Raw genomic sequence first — 13,786 nt, forward strand, 5'->3', positions numbered from 1 at the left:
TATATTTTGAAATGTTTCGCGCAAAATGTTAATTAAAATAATGGTTCGCTTTGATTTTATGCTGATTTAAATAAACCACGTCAAGAGGTGAGGTTTCTATAAAGAGGGTTGATAAAATTAAATGTTTTATATTTCCTAAACAAATTCCAATTGAAAACAGACATGTACCTATGTTTAACAAAGACAAGCAAAAACATGTTATTTTCCAGTTATTTTTCTGTTGGGGTACCTATATCATTGCCTGAAAAAAAAAATTAAAATTATGAAGAGTCAATCAAACATTGCTTCGATATATACGCAAATTCACCATAGAACATCAGTTTTAATATTCACACAACTAACCTAAAGAAATTTCGGAGCCCATACTTAGTTTCAACAAAAATATTCATATATATTTAAAAAAAAAAGTTCAATTTTCCAGTATAATGCTCAAATCCCGTTTTGATAATTATAAAATAATAGCAAGCTTAGGAAAAAAAATCAATTCCTATTTTTTTTTTCAACTTTCTGCATACAATCTTTAACAATCTTTAACTTTTTATTAATTTTTGCCAACTTTTTTTGATTTTGAACCGCTGTGCGGAAGAGCCATAAATTTAACGAAAATCCGATAAACAGAACAAATTTTAATCGCGTTTTTCTCGCTTGCTCGTTTTTCTACATGGGACAATCTTGCTTGGAAGGGAACTTCTGAATAGCTTTCAAAATAGAACCTCTATAACTCTGCTCTGAATAGAGCTTTCAAGTGTTTGAAGAAACAAATGTTCTGAAGACATTTTCGAACTAAAATGAAAGACAAAGGCGCTAGGAAAAAAAATTCCACTTTTTGCCCTTTCGGACCTATGTGGTTTATCTATAGGTGCGGACAAGAGTGCCCTTGCACGAGTGTGAGAATCACTTTTTTCAATGTTTTGATTGAAACGTTCATGAGCGTCTCGACGTTGAAGTCGCCGTTCATCGACGACATGCAACGTTTCTTGTTATTTGAAAAATCACAATCAAAGCACCCTTTCATTTACGCTTTTTGTTCCTGACGCCTAGTAAGGCAACGCTATGAGTTCTAAATAATAAACAACTTTATTTGCGTTCCCAAACATTCCTTCTTATATGTTTCTATGGCTACATTTGGACGCCTAATAATTGATTCTGTGATGGCGTCACGTTACGTCACAATCGTTTATAAATAACTGTATGGATACAACGAACTAATACTAATGTTTTTTGTTGTCCCCACCTATAGATAAACCACATAGCTTTCGGACCACTGTGCACTGGGAAGTCAAAAGGCCAGCACCTCTGGAAGAAACCGTTGAACCAAAGCCGCTGGCCTACTACTTGAGAATACTTGGGATATAATTCTTCGTCTTAAACTCTAGTCTTCAAATTAGCATCATAACTACGCTTCACATTGACGAACATAACTGGATGTGAATCTAGCAAAGATATCTCAATGCAAGAATTACCTATGATGACGTTCTATAAACAACTAACTTCCAAAGTGACAAAAATGTTATAATTTTTGAGCCCCTGAAAATAAGCTCTTATGATCGTTAAATCGTCTTGATCTATAATGTACGCACTGCAACATGATGTACACATTGTTCCTCAATTTTCACCATGATTAAATTTTTGATGATTCACTATAATCAATTTTACAGTTTACATTTGACGATTTAGCCTATTGGTAAGATGTCGGAGAGGTTCCGAAGATGTCGGAGCTCGATTCCTGGTCGAAGCGATTTTTTTTCATTTACCATTCTTTATCGATTATTTTGATCTTTTCATTATACGGCTACTGATACTCATCTGCCAAACAAAGCATCAGAAACATAATGTATGAGTATGTTTGAATTGTTTTCGTTCTACAAACAGACATACATTATTTTATTATTTTTACACATTACGCCCCTACAGTGACTGATTTTTAGCTATCGGCAAAAAATTCAAAATGATTTTTCAAACGTTTTAATTTTTTTTTTTCATGTTTCAGCAAGTTAGAAAATAGGCTTTTTTAGTGTCTGAACACGAAACAATGATGTAACTCACATATTATAGCTGTTTTCTTTGGTAAAATAGCCGTCCTCCTTAAGGCGCCCAATATGCCCTTATCTTCCCTACTGCTTAACTTTAAAACTGAATTTGACTTACGTTGCTGCTGGTAGTTCAAACTTGGCGTTCCGGTCATTTTCTCGGTAGTAGTTTCCCGAACTGTGATGGTAACTTGCCGACCGGGTTGCTGGGCGGCGGCATTGGCCGATTGATTACTAAAATAAAGAGGAAAAAAAATTGTAACTTGAGCTTGAATATTTTCTAGCTTTTACTGGACCCTTACCCATAGGGAACAGCATAGATGGGATTGGCATTGCTCAGCTCATCCAACAAACTATCGACCGATGGCCGTTTGATGGAATCATTGATGGTGTACGGAGAAGGACTAGTTGTGCCATTGTTTTGTTGATTTTCTGAAAAAGAAGCAAATAACAGTAAGTTGTAATTGAAGTTTGAAAAAACATAAGCATCAAAACTCACGTTTCTCAACGATGTTCCCGTAACGGGCACTGCTCAAGTCCTGTAGCAACGAATCGAGCTCCGAGAGGTTTCCGGAAGTGGAACCCGGCAGCTTTTGTGGCGTTCCGGCAGCACGTGGCAGTGAGTTTTGGTGGGGCGTCGTCGAACGCGGCAACGATCCATTGTAGCCGTTGGCGGGCGTCGTCGTTCGTGTTTCTGTGATTGTTTTGGTTTGATAGGATTGCTAGGGAGAAGAGAAAATAAAAAGATAACTGTAAGATAAATGAAAGATAACTGGAGAATAAGGAGAATACATTGAGTCCGAAAAAAATTACTGCAAAAAAATTCAATCATAAACGTTATACGTTATTCATCTTATCGTTGATTTTTTTTTTGTTTGCAACCTAGACTTTCAACTGCCGGATTCCCCGAATCGGAAGCGCGCCTTTATGGCGTTTAAAAACAACGATTACGATGCGAATGTTGTTGCTAAGAAAGAATTGACGAGAAAACAAAAAAAAAAACACGCTCGACGCTACTATGGTGCCACTTCAATCACACAACTTAACTTTTAACGATGTGTCAAAGATATTTGAGCAAAGCAGTGTGAAAGTTGATGCTTTACTTATCTCGACGCCTGGACGAACATTTGAAATAACTTTGTACTGTTGCCAAATCTATCCTCCTCAATCGTTAGTGATGATATATTAATGATTGTTTTCCCCGAAGTGATTGTTTTGAATTTTAGGAACTTGAATTGGTTTTTTTTCTATTTTAGAAACAAAATCATGACCATTTAAACGAATTATATATTTGTCCATCCATGTGAATAAAGCATTATTTGAATTAAAAAAATGCTGGTTCCACCAATCTTTTCGAAAAAAAGAACCAAAAACATCAATTTCCCAACTTAAACCAGCTGGCGAAACATCAAGTCAAATATCTACGTCGTCTGGCCCATTTCCTAATTGCCGCCCATGATTAATTTGCACTCCACACCAATCGTGAAAATTCTCATGACTCATAAAGTAGACGCCAGGTTTGCCGGAGTTGCAGACGTATCTAACACCTGAATCGATTTCTTTTCGAAGGAAGTAGAATGAAATGGGTAACCTTGAGCTACTTAGGGGAGGTAAGGGCACGATGGCCACTTTAAAGAAAACGCTTATTCAATTTTACAAAACACTTATAATATGTAAGTTGCATCACTGGATCGTTTCAAACACTAGAGAAGTTGATTTTTTATCCTGTTGAAAACATTCAAAGTTGACAGTAACGTTAAAAAATGCAGCCACTGTGTGGGGTAAGTTGAGAACACTCTGGGGCATAATGAGCTTTCTTTTAAATATAAGCTTTTAAGGTATACAGCAAGGTTGCCGATAACAAAGAAAAAGCTCTAATATCAGAAAATTTTTGTGCAAATTATCGTCACAGAATCTGTGTCATAAGACACAGAATTTTGTAATATTTTCGAAGATTTCGCAGATTTCTAAAATTGTATAGGTACAACTTTTTAAGTTCACAAGTTTTTAAATCCACATTAACTATAGATTTTTGACTCAAATATCTTGAAAATTAGTAGGTACTGTTTAATGATTTTTACCAAGTAAAATCAATTCAATTTGTAAATGTTTGATATGTTTGTTTTGTGAAAATCTTAGAAAAAAACATAACAGAATCTCGTTACACAACTTTTTGGTGAAATCACAGAATTACAGATATTTTTTGTCAAAAACACAGGATTTTTTTCGGCAACCTTGGTGTGCATAGCCACGAAAACTATCCACATACTCATACATTACACTATCCATGCACATATTCACACATACACACATTTTACACACATTACATACATTATTTTCATGCTGTTTTTTATAAGATTATAGGCCCAGCAAACATAAAATCGCATTAGAAATGATAGCTCACATCGTAAACAATGTTAATGCGAATCGCAATTCCTACCGAATAAGTAAACGATCTTAAAAATCGTTACTTAAAGTCGGTATAAATCGGATATGATAAATAGTCCGCCATGTTTGCGAATTTTTTCTCCCGCGCGGGATTTAAGTGAAAAAACAGTTCTCTCTTCGATAAGCAGTGCAACCAGATTACTAAAAATCAGATGGTTCAACTGGAAAAATTGTCCAATGAGAGTAGCAGTAAATATTTTCACTGGCAACGGTTGGCATGCCATGAGAGCAAAACTTGCGCTCTCTCGCATACTTTCAGGATATACGAATAAGGTGTTGAATATCGTCCAATTGGTATAATTCTTATCGCTTGCGCCAGAAGATAAAAATATGTATGTATTGCCTCCACTTTGGTAGGTAAATGTTGTTTTTTCGAGTTTTACGCGATGATTCTATAATGTACGTATATGAAACGTAAAACAAAGTTTGTAGCGATATATACCACAAAACTGTTTTCTGGGAGTGTTCCATTATGTGTAAGCACGATTTTGATACAACTCTCAACTCAACTACAATTTTGCTGTGTGTTGTTGTTTACAGTTAAACTGAAAACTCTGTTTTTCGTGAGCTCCAGTTTTCATAATATTTGTGAAATTGAGAAGCATTTTCCAGGAAAATCGCAAAAATATCGTGCACAAATGGGTTATTTCCCCAACCTTTTGCAGATTCAGTTGGCGAAAATGGAAGAAATAATCATTCGGAAGCATGTATCTTAAGGGAAACTGCTTCGTGGACAAAAAAAATCCTGGCGAAAACTGCGCCCAGTGGACAAAACTTTGGACCGAAAAATCATGCGTGCTTACGCCATGCCTCAGTTCGGGATGTGGCCAAATAGTGAGATCCCCCATATAAGAAGCAAAAGCGAGTCAAAAACAAGCTGCTTCTGTCAAATCAAGAGCTCGTAAATTATACGATCGAGTCCTGTTTGAAGAATCGGTGTGCGTTCTCATCGCCACCAACACCTTTTGCAAGTTTGATTGCAAAATGCTTCCGATTGACCAGTATAACATAAGATTGCCAGAATTTTTCCAGCACGTATCCGGGCCGGAAAAACCGGGCTATTTTTATCTGAAAACCTGGTAAAATTCGGGCATTTGATTTCAAAATAGCATACGATTTTCCAAAATTGATTTTTACGTAAAAATAAATTTTTGATTTTTAGCTATGAAATGGAAATTATGAAAAGATAAGCAATGTTAATTGATTTTTCTCAGGTAAAATGTTAAATAGACGAAATTTGATATGACTTTTAATTGAAATTATTGAAAATAGTATTACAGGAAAGCATCACAGAATTTTTAGGGAAAATCACAGAAAGTCAAGAGTTTTTTTTTCGTTAAAACACAGAATTTTTTCGGCAGCCTTGGCATGATCACCCAGTACTGTTTTGGCCTGATTATCCATCAGTTTCACTGCTCAAAAGACACGATGGTTTGGTACCACTGCAACAAAGTCCAGATCGCACCGAATGAGATGAATCCGCCAAATTGTCCTCTAGCGAGACCGATTGAAAATTTTTAAGCCCAAAATTATGGTCAAAATCATCGCAAACCGGTCTGTGCTGAAACTAATTAGCAGTCTTCGATGAAAAATTTGATCATCGGCCATAAAAATGAAAGAGAAAAAATAAATTTGCTCCTAAAATGTGCTTATACTGTTCATTTTAAGTCGTGCTAATACATAATGGGACATCCTGTATATCTTGCGCCATGATAAAATACTGATGTATAAAAAATACTCAGTTTGAATGATCATATCGGTCTTCAAAATTTACAGAAAAAAAATAATTATATATTTTGGTTTGAGTTCAGTGATCTAGAAAGATGCCATTTAACCTTCCAAAGCCGTTCGCTAAAAATCCGTTTCGGGGAAATTTGAACTGTAGTTTGATTTCGTTCTCCTGGCTGCAAATGTAAACCGATTTTGATGATATTATATTCATTGTCTAGGTAATTTATTCTAATTACTCAACATTTCAAAATAAAGTTGATAAGTATTACCAGATTATCAGAAACTGGTCCAGAAAGTAAAAAGTCCGAAAAATCAATTTTATTTTTAAAATACTCATAACTTCTGACAGCTTTTCTGTATTTAACTGTTTTATTAATGTTTGAAATTGTCAAGAATCCATCTATCCGACAATGTATAGATATGTTGGGGTCCAATGAAAGTGTTGACCGCTATGACTAATCTTCCGGTAGAAAAAAATCTTACTTTAAAAAAACGACATCCAATTTTGGCTTTGCTTAGCTGTATTTCATTTCCCAATGAACCGATTTTCAAAACTCAAATTTTAATTTTTTGGCGTTGATTTGATCATTATTTTCATAGAACATACTTGGTCTGTCAAAATTACCAGTTCATCTGTATATTGGAATGAAGATAAAGATGTTTGAAATGTGCGCTTCGGGTCATATTGACCCGAACGGCTTTGGAGGGTTAAGAATGGCTTGTGCGTTAAAAATAGGTTGATACATAAGTCTATGAATTCAGAAAAATCGTTTACTTTTTCATTAAAAGTAGGACTTTTAAATATTTTGATTATATAATATATTCCTATTTTTCTCCTTTACACTCTGAAACTTAAACTTTAACACAGTAAGGACAGCGACGAAATCTTAGATGGAAAACGCCAATATTCGGCACTCTATGTCTTCAAAAACCACTGGATCAAGTTCTAGTAATTTTGTATTTTTGAGTTACCGAAAGTGTGGAGTTTATTTTTTAGAGTTTAGTTTCATGAATAAATATCGCGTGAGCTTTCAATACGTCGTATGAAACAAAATGTAAACAAACAGTTTTATCACGAAAAAATACAAAAACTGACATAAACTATAGTCGCAATTTCTTTCCATTTAGAATGTTTGTAGCCTGGAAAACCTATTCTATATGGGAAAAACTAATTTTAAATGTGGTTTGATAACTTTTGCAGCAATTTTCTGTGAATTTTTAAGATGTTTCATACGACGTAATGAAAGCTCACGCGAGAAATTTAAACCATTTGAGTTATGCTTCTGAGTGTAGCACATTTGCGGCTATTTCGCGAAAAACGAGATATCTCGTAGTTGGTCCGCAATGTGCCAACACATTGGGTGAAAATGAATATGAAAATTCTTATCACTTTAAAAAATCAACAACACGGCGAACATTGTTTTGGTATAAGGTGTGACAGAAAAAGAATAGTTGAAAAATAAAATTCGTACACCCACAGATCAGGATCTACTCCAATCACGGCATGAAGATATTCACACACAATGAGAACAGGATTCGCACACTATTGGCGCCAAATTTCACAGCCTAGAAACAAATGGAAACATTTTTCATCGTTTCTTTCGATCCCATTTCTTAGCATTTTTGTTAAAAAACTGCCTCTCAAAATGGAAAATTAAAGGTATAATTTGTGGTCCATTTTTTTTTTTTATATTTCATTGACATGATTTTGGTTAGATATTTTTTTTTTTAATTTTTTTTTTCTAAAAAATCTGTTAAACTAAAGTCTCCAATCTCCATGCTAGCAACAATTCAAGAAAAAAAAGTGGAAACTCTATAAATTTGCTAAATTCAAGATATTTGTTAAAAAAAATAATGGGGGTAATAATAACATTTTAAGTCATGCGGACAAGCAAAACGTTTTTCAGTTTAATTTGCACACAAAAAGAAAAGGTTGCAAAATTTCAATTCAATGCCACTCAGCGCTAACTCCATGCCAAAAATGCGCTGAAAAGTATACTGTACCAAAGATGATATGTTAGGAAAAGCACTAGTGGTATAAAAACTCGAGTTCCCAAGCAAAATAATGCATGACCACTGCATTCAAGCGAAACAAGAAAAACGTTTTTGGGGTTTTCATCCTATTGGATAAATTATGCCACAATTCAAAAAAAAAAAGTGTGACTCGAAACCCAACGCAACATTCTTATTTCGACATGCCAGTCTGATAACTTCACCAGTGTACCAACTGAGTAAGTTAGCAAGCGAAGGTTTATTGTCGTAGTCCTTCTGTCACGCTACAAAAAAAAACACACTGCGTTGGCCGTCTGCAGGCCGGTGGTTTTTTTCATTTTCCTTTGTCTTTGATAGGAATCAGAATTAAATGGGGATGGGAAACGAGAAACTGTTTTCTATTGCCGATTTACGTACACTCACATAGCTCCTTACTGCTGGACATCTTAGCCGGTGGTTGTTTACCGGGGCCGGGTTGGAAACAAAGAATGCTTTTTTTTAATGCCAGTTTACATACTCAAACAGCGCTTCAATAGCCTTGTTGGCTGATTGTTTTCATCCAGCTTTGTCTGGATATGTTTTGTTCGGTTTCAGACAGATCCAATGCGGTGGCGCAGGGAGGACAATGTCAGCGAAGAGAAAGCTTGTTTGTGCCGGTCCGGCATAGAATCTTATGCCGATAATTCCATCTCCTAGGAAGATCATTATTGGAGTAGAGTCTGATTTGTGATAGTGATGTTTCTACTCAAGAATGTCACACAAGACAAATTTTTACAAAAAAAAAATGCTTATTTAAGAAACACGTTTCTAAGATAAATTGATTTTGATTAAATGATGTCCAATGTTGACGATGCGAAAAAAAATAGGTGGAAGAGAAGGAAGGAGTCTTTTTTATTGATATTTAATCGAACAAAATAAGCATACTCCAAAAGAATTGTAGAGACTCTGATTTTGTTCGATAACTCAAGAAAGTATTTCGAGTATTTCACTCAAAACAAAAATAATTTGGGCTTTAAAAGGAAAAAAAAGCATAGCCATATGGCTGTTTGACGTAGAAACTTGCACCCGAATGCGTTAAGATTGTACGCAAAAATGTCACACGAAGCACTTTTGGCCATAACTAACAGTTTGTTGTAGGAAAGAAAACTTTTTTTGCAGACAATATTGAAAATTTATCAACTTGAACTTTTTACTCCGATTAAAGCGACGGTGAAACATAAACTTAAGCGAAAAACATTTTTTTTAAATTTTAATTCAAATTTTTTTATATCGAATGAACATTTTTCATATTGAACAATCTTGGATGGAGTATGTTTGTTAGAAACTTTTTTTATAAACATGTCTTAGGCCCCCATATCAAAACCGCTTTGATGGACAGAAAGACACGAAAGTAACAAAAAATTTCAGAGTCGCCAAACACGTCACATTCTTGAAGCCCACCAAACAGTGACTCTTATTCTGTCTCTTAAATATTGTTTCAAAATTTTCAAGTAGATTATTAAGTTTTGAGCTGAAAACATCTAAAACATTTGATAGCCATACTAAGATCCATTTCACTTAATTAGCTTTTTGTTTCGTTTCTGATTAAAATTCTTCAGATCGTAAGTTCAATTGACATACGACATACGATATTACGGTCGGCAGAAAATTTCCTTTAAGAATTTATAAATTGACACAAACATCTGGCTCTGTTTCATAGAGCCAAGAAACAAAAGTTATGATGATTTTTCCGAACAAAATATTAAATTTTCCCATACGAACCGAAAAGTTGAAATTTACGTTGCTTAAAACATCTGCAAAAATAACATGGATGAATTTTAACCCAAACAAAGCTTTTTAGACCCATTGACGATTGATAAAATTTGAGACAATCATACAAAAAGTATCGATCATTCGAGTCAGCAGGGCTAACTCAGCACTACATCTTCGACTGTAAGTTGATCATTTCCAGCCCAGCTCGAAAAATCCTTCCCAGACAATCTCTACATTATTTAGTTATAAATTCCTTCATCAGTTGCTTCAAATTTTCTGTTGGGTTTGTTGGGTATTCACCATTCAGTCCATTTTTCTGTTAATGAACCGTGTTCGAAAAATATTGAAGCCCTAGACCAGGGGTGAGCAACCTTTTGAAGCAACGAGCCTGTTCTAATTTGAAATCTTCCCGGCGAGCCGCACTCAGAAAAATTTGATCCCTGGAGCTAGACATCACAAGTAACATTTCTTCGAGTAAAAGTGTGGGTGATGGAAAAAATGATTACTGGGGTTGGGAAAAATCAAATAATATCTGCAAAGCGAAAAAAATATTCACTAATTTGCTTTGAAAATAATAGAAGCTGCAATAAACGCATTTTTAATGTTGTACAGTTCTTGAGATTTCAACTTTCTCTATTAATAAGGAAATGTCCCTACTAAACCAATTGGGGGAAAGGGGGTGGATAAACAAAAATAAGTGTTTAAAATAAGATAGCAAGAACCTTTAATACTTTTTTCCCTTAGATTGAGTAAGATTCAGGTCCATAAAATATACTATCTTAAATTGCCTTAGCCAGGGATGAGCAACCAACGGCCCGCGGACCGCATGCGGCCCTCGAGACATGTTTGTTCGGCCCGCGAGACTTTTCTCAAATTGAATTTATATTACTTTTTTACGATAGATTGTAAATCATCATTATATACTCGTCCATACCAATTACAAAAATGATATGTGAGTAACTTAAGTAAATATGCACTGCACTTGTTTGCAGATGCAGTTAACCAAAAACCATTCAGATTATTAATTTTTCTAGAATTTCAAGCATTTTTTGTGTTCTATTAAAGGCATATATGCATTCCTTTTTTTTTTTTTTTTTTTTTTGAAAAAACGTAATATTGGAGTCTTTTTTTTGTCCAGATTACATTTTTCCTAATTATTTAACAGGCACTTTCAAATTAAAATCCATGAAAACGGATCGGGAGAGTTATCAAAAAATCCCTTGGCTACCGATGATCACTGGTATTTCTAAGCCTGTAAGGGATAATTTTTTGGTCTCAAGCAAAGATAAAGTTTTATGATGAATATGCCCAGCACAATTTTTTTTTCAAATTGAATTATTTCATTTATTCGGGAAATGGCTTGTTCTGTTAGCACTCAAATACCGGAAATATAAAAATTAAATCATATATGTACAAGTGATTTTTTTTTTAAATTTTTGAATAATAAAGATTGGGAGAACGATTTCAGATTCCTTATCAACATGACTAAGCATCAGATTTTCCGACAAAAATTCTTAATTCTCGACAAAAACTATATTTTTAGCCCAACCCCAAAAATTTTGTGATGATTATCTATGACGCTATTTTCAGAAATTTCAAAGAAAAATGATGCCGAACATCAATAAATTGTTTCATTTTTCTTAAAAAAGGCAATTGACATTACCATAATCATAAGATTTTCATAAATCAGCTGTAAAAAGTCTATCCCCGTGGCATCTAAATTAAATTCATGAGAATCCATAAAACCTGTAAAAAAAATCTAGTGTCAAGAATGTAAAAAGTTACTTTGACGAAGTTTGTTTTAAATCTGTAAAATTATGAATTTTTCTGTGATTGTAATAACATCGCTCAAAATTCAACAAAAAGCTTTTCGAAAATGGGTACAGAAGAAGGTTTTTCAGTATTCAAAGCTAATAACGATTAAACGTCGCACGCTGGGTAGACAGTGATTTACTAAAAATATTTTTTTCTCACTAAAAGCTTTCGCTGTGGTATGGCTCCATACACTCATTTTCAAGCGGATTTGTGCGAACGTAAGAACTTAAATACACAATTAACACACGACGTATTACAGGACACGACACTTAACGTTCTTACAAACGGAAAAAAAGGATTCAAAATTACCTTTTTTTGTCGACCGGTTTCGGGCTCGATGTTGCCCATCTACAGGACGATGTCCGACCGGTCGGATGCCTTGTCAAAAATTTGTCACTATAATAAATGACGTAAAGTTCTGCTAACTAGTAGGTAATAAATATTATTTTGAGTGCGGCACGCCGAAAATATTTCAAATTCAATTTAACCCGTTACTGCAAAAGGTTGCTCACCCTTGGCCTAAGAGCATATAGAGCTGTATATGACGGAAACATACGAAAATAGTCCAAAAATTGTCCCGATTTACCCCATTTTACGGTTTTGTTTTTTTAATCAAGGTGCATAATATCAGCCGAAATTGAGTAGAGACGTCACTGAATTTTGATCAACTTTTTTTTGAATATTCTGCAATCTCATCTGCTTCCCTTTTTTATTAGAAACGAAAATTTTTGAAGGTTTTTCATGGTTCGTAAAAAGGGTTGAACAATTTTATAGGAAAAATCCTTTTATGTTCGAACTTATGGTAGGTAATATTCGTCATTATTTCAATTCAGAAGTGTTATGAAGCTAAATAACAGCGATAACTTATGGTAAGAAAATTATATTTTTAGGAAATCACTGCCTTCTCAGCGTTGGCGTTGAATCGTAAAATACGCATTTTTGGAAAGTTATTTCACAATTTATTTTTTTTTCCTCGAAGACTTGATTGTTTTTCTACAAAAGGTGAAAAAACTGTTTATCATTTTGAGTTTCCCTATAATGTCATTGCATCGTTGCATGTTGAGCAAGTTTGTCAAATGAAAACTCATAATTTTAAAATATTTTCAAGCCAACTTTATAAAAGCTACAGTTAACATTTTTGATTCTAGGAATTTTTCACAGGTTTTTTTTTTAAAAAAGGAACACAAACACATGTACATCTTGTCAAAAATAAAATCGTTCACCCCCAGTCTTCATTATTCAGCTTTCCTAATGTCAGTAAATATTCAAGAACGAAAGTATTTAACCAGTTTGTGGTTTTTTGTTTTCTATTTTTTTAGTACAGAATGAACCTTTTTCCAAATTTAATGGAATAATAATTTTTTTTAAAAAATATCTGCTGAGCATATTCATTATTCAACTGAAACGAAAAAAATAATAATCTAACCAACGGACTTAGAAATGCCTGCGACCATCTGTAGCCTTTGGATTTTATGTTTGCCCTCCCGATTCACTTTCATGGATTTGAATTTCCAAATGGTAGATAAATAATTAGGATAAAATGTAATCTGAAAAAAAACTAAGTTTTGTCACGTAATACTGCAAATATTACGTAACGAAATATTCGACATTTTTAAAGCCCGCCCCCCCCTCCCCCTCTCCACCCTGCGTAACACAATCTTATCAGAGTTTCCATCCAAAATTCACGAACCGTAACAAGCTGTTATATCCCCCCCCCCCCCTCTCTAAACGTGTTACCTAATATTTGAATGGTCCTTTAAAAGAACGCAACATTATTAAAAATCTATTTGAGAAAAGCTTCGCGGGCCGCACAAATATGTCTTGAGAGCCGCGGGTTGCTCATCCCTGCTCTAGACAAAAGTTCTTAAAAATCTTAAAAAAAAATCAAATCCAAACAAACACAAAAGTATTTGCACATAAACTGTCAATCAAAAAAAATATGCAAACTTCAGATTTTTTTTTCTAACTAAGCACCTCTGTTTATTTAATAGATCCGATAATATTACTTGTGAATTCAG

General features: G+C 34.3%; 1 protein-coding gene across 8 annotated transcripts in view; it reads right to left on the bottom strand.

The window, feature by feature from the left end:
* The window catches only part of LOC129746968 (paxillin-like), a 254,444-nt gene that overhangs the window by 91,059 nt on the left and 149,599 nt on the right, over nucleotides 1–13,786 (bottom strand). For all 8 annotated transcript variants that reach the window (XM_055740946.1, XM_055740943.1, XM_055740942.1 and 5 more), the window contains 3 exons: nucleotides 2,530–2,752; nucleotides 2,333–2,462; nucleotides 2,149–2,264 (listed from right to left, as the gene is read on the bottom strand). In XM_055740946.1, the coding sequence (XP_055596921.1) occupies nucleotides 2,149–2,264; nucleotides 2,333–2,462; nucleotides 2,530–2,752 (469 nt within the window). The remainder of the gene's footprint in view (nucleotides 1–2,148; nucleotides 2,265–2,332; nucleotides 2,463–2,529; nucleotides 2,753–13,786) is intronic.

Source organism: Uranotaenia lowii, chromosome 2 (assembly GCF_029784155.1).
Source record: "Uranotaenia lowii strain MFRU-FL chromosome 2, ASM2978415v1, whole genome shotgun sequence".
Taxonomy (NCBI): Eukaryota; Metazoa; Arthropoda; class Insecta; order Diptera; family Culicidae; genus Uranotaenia; species Uranotaenia lowii.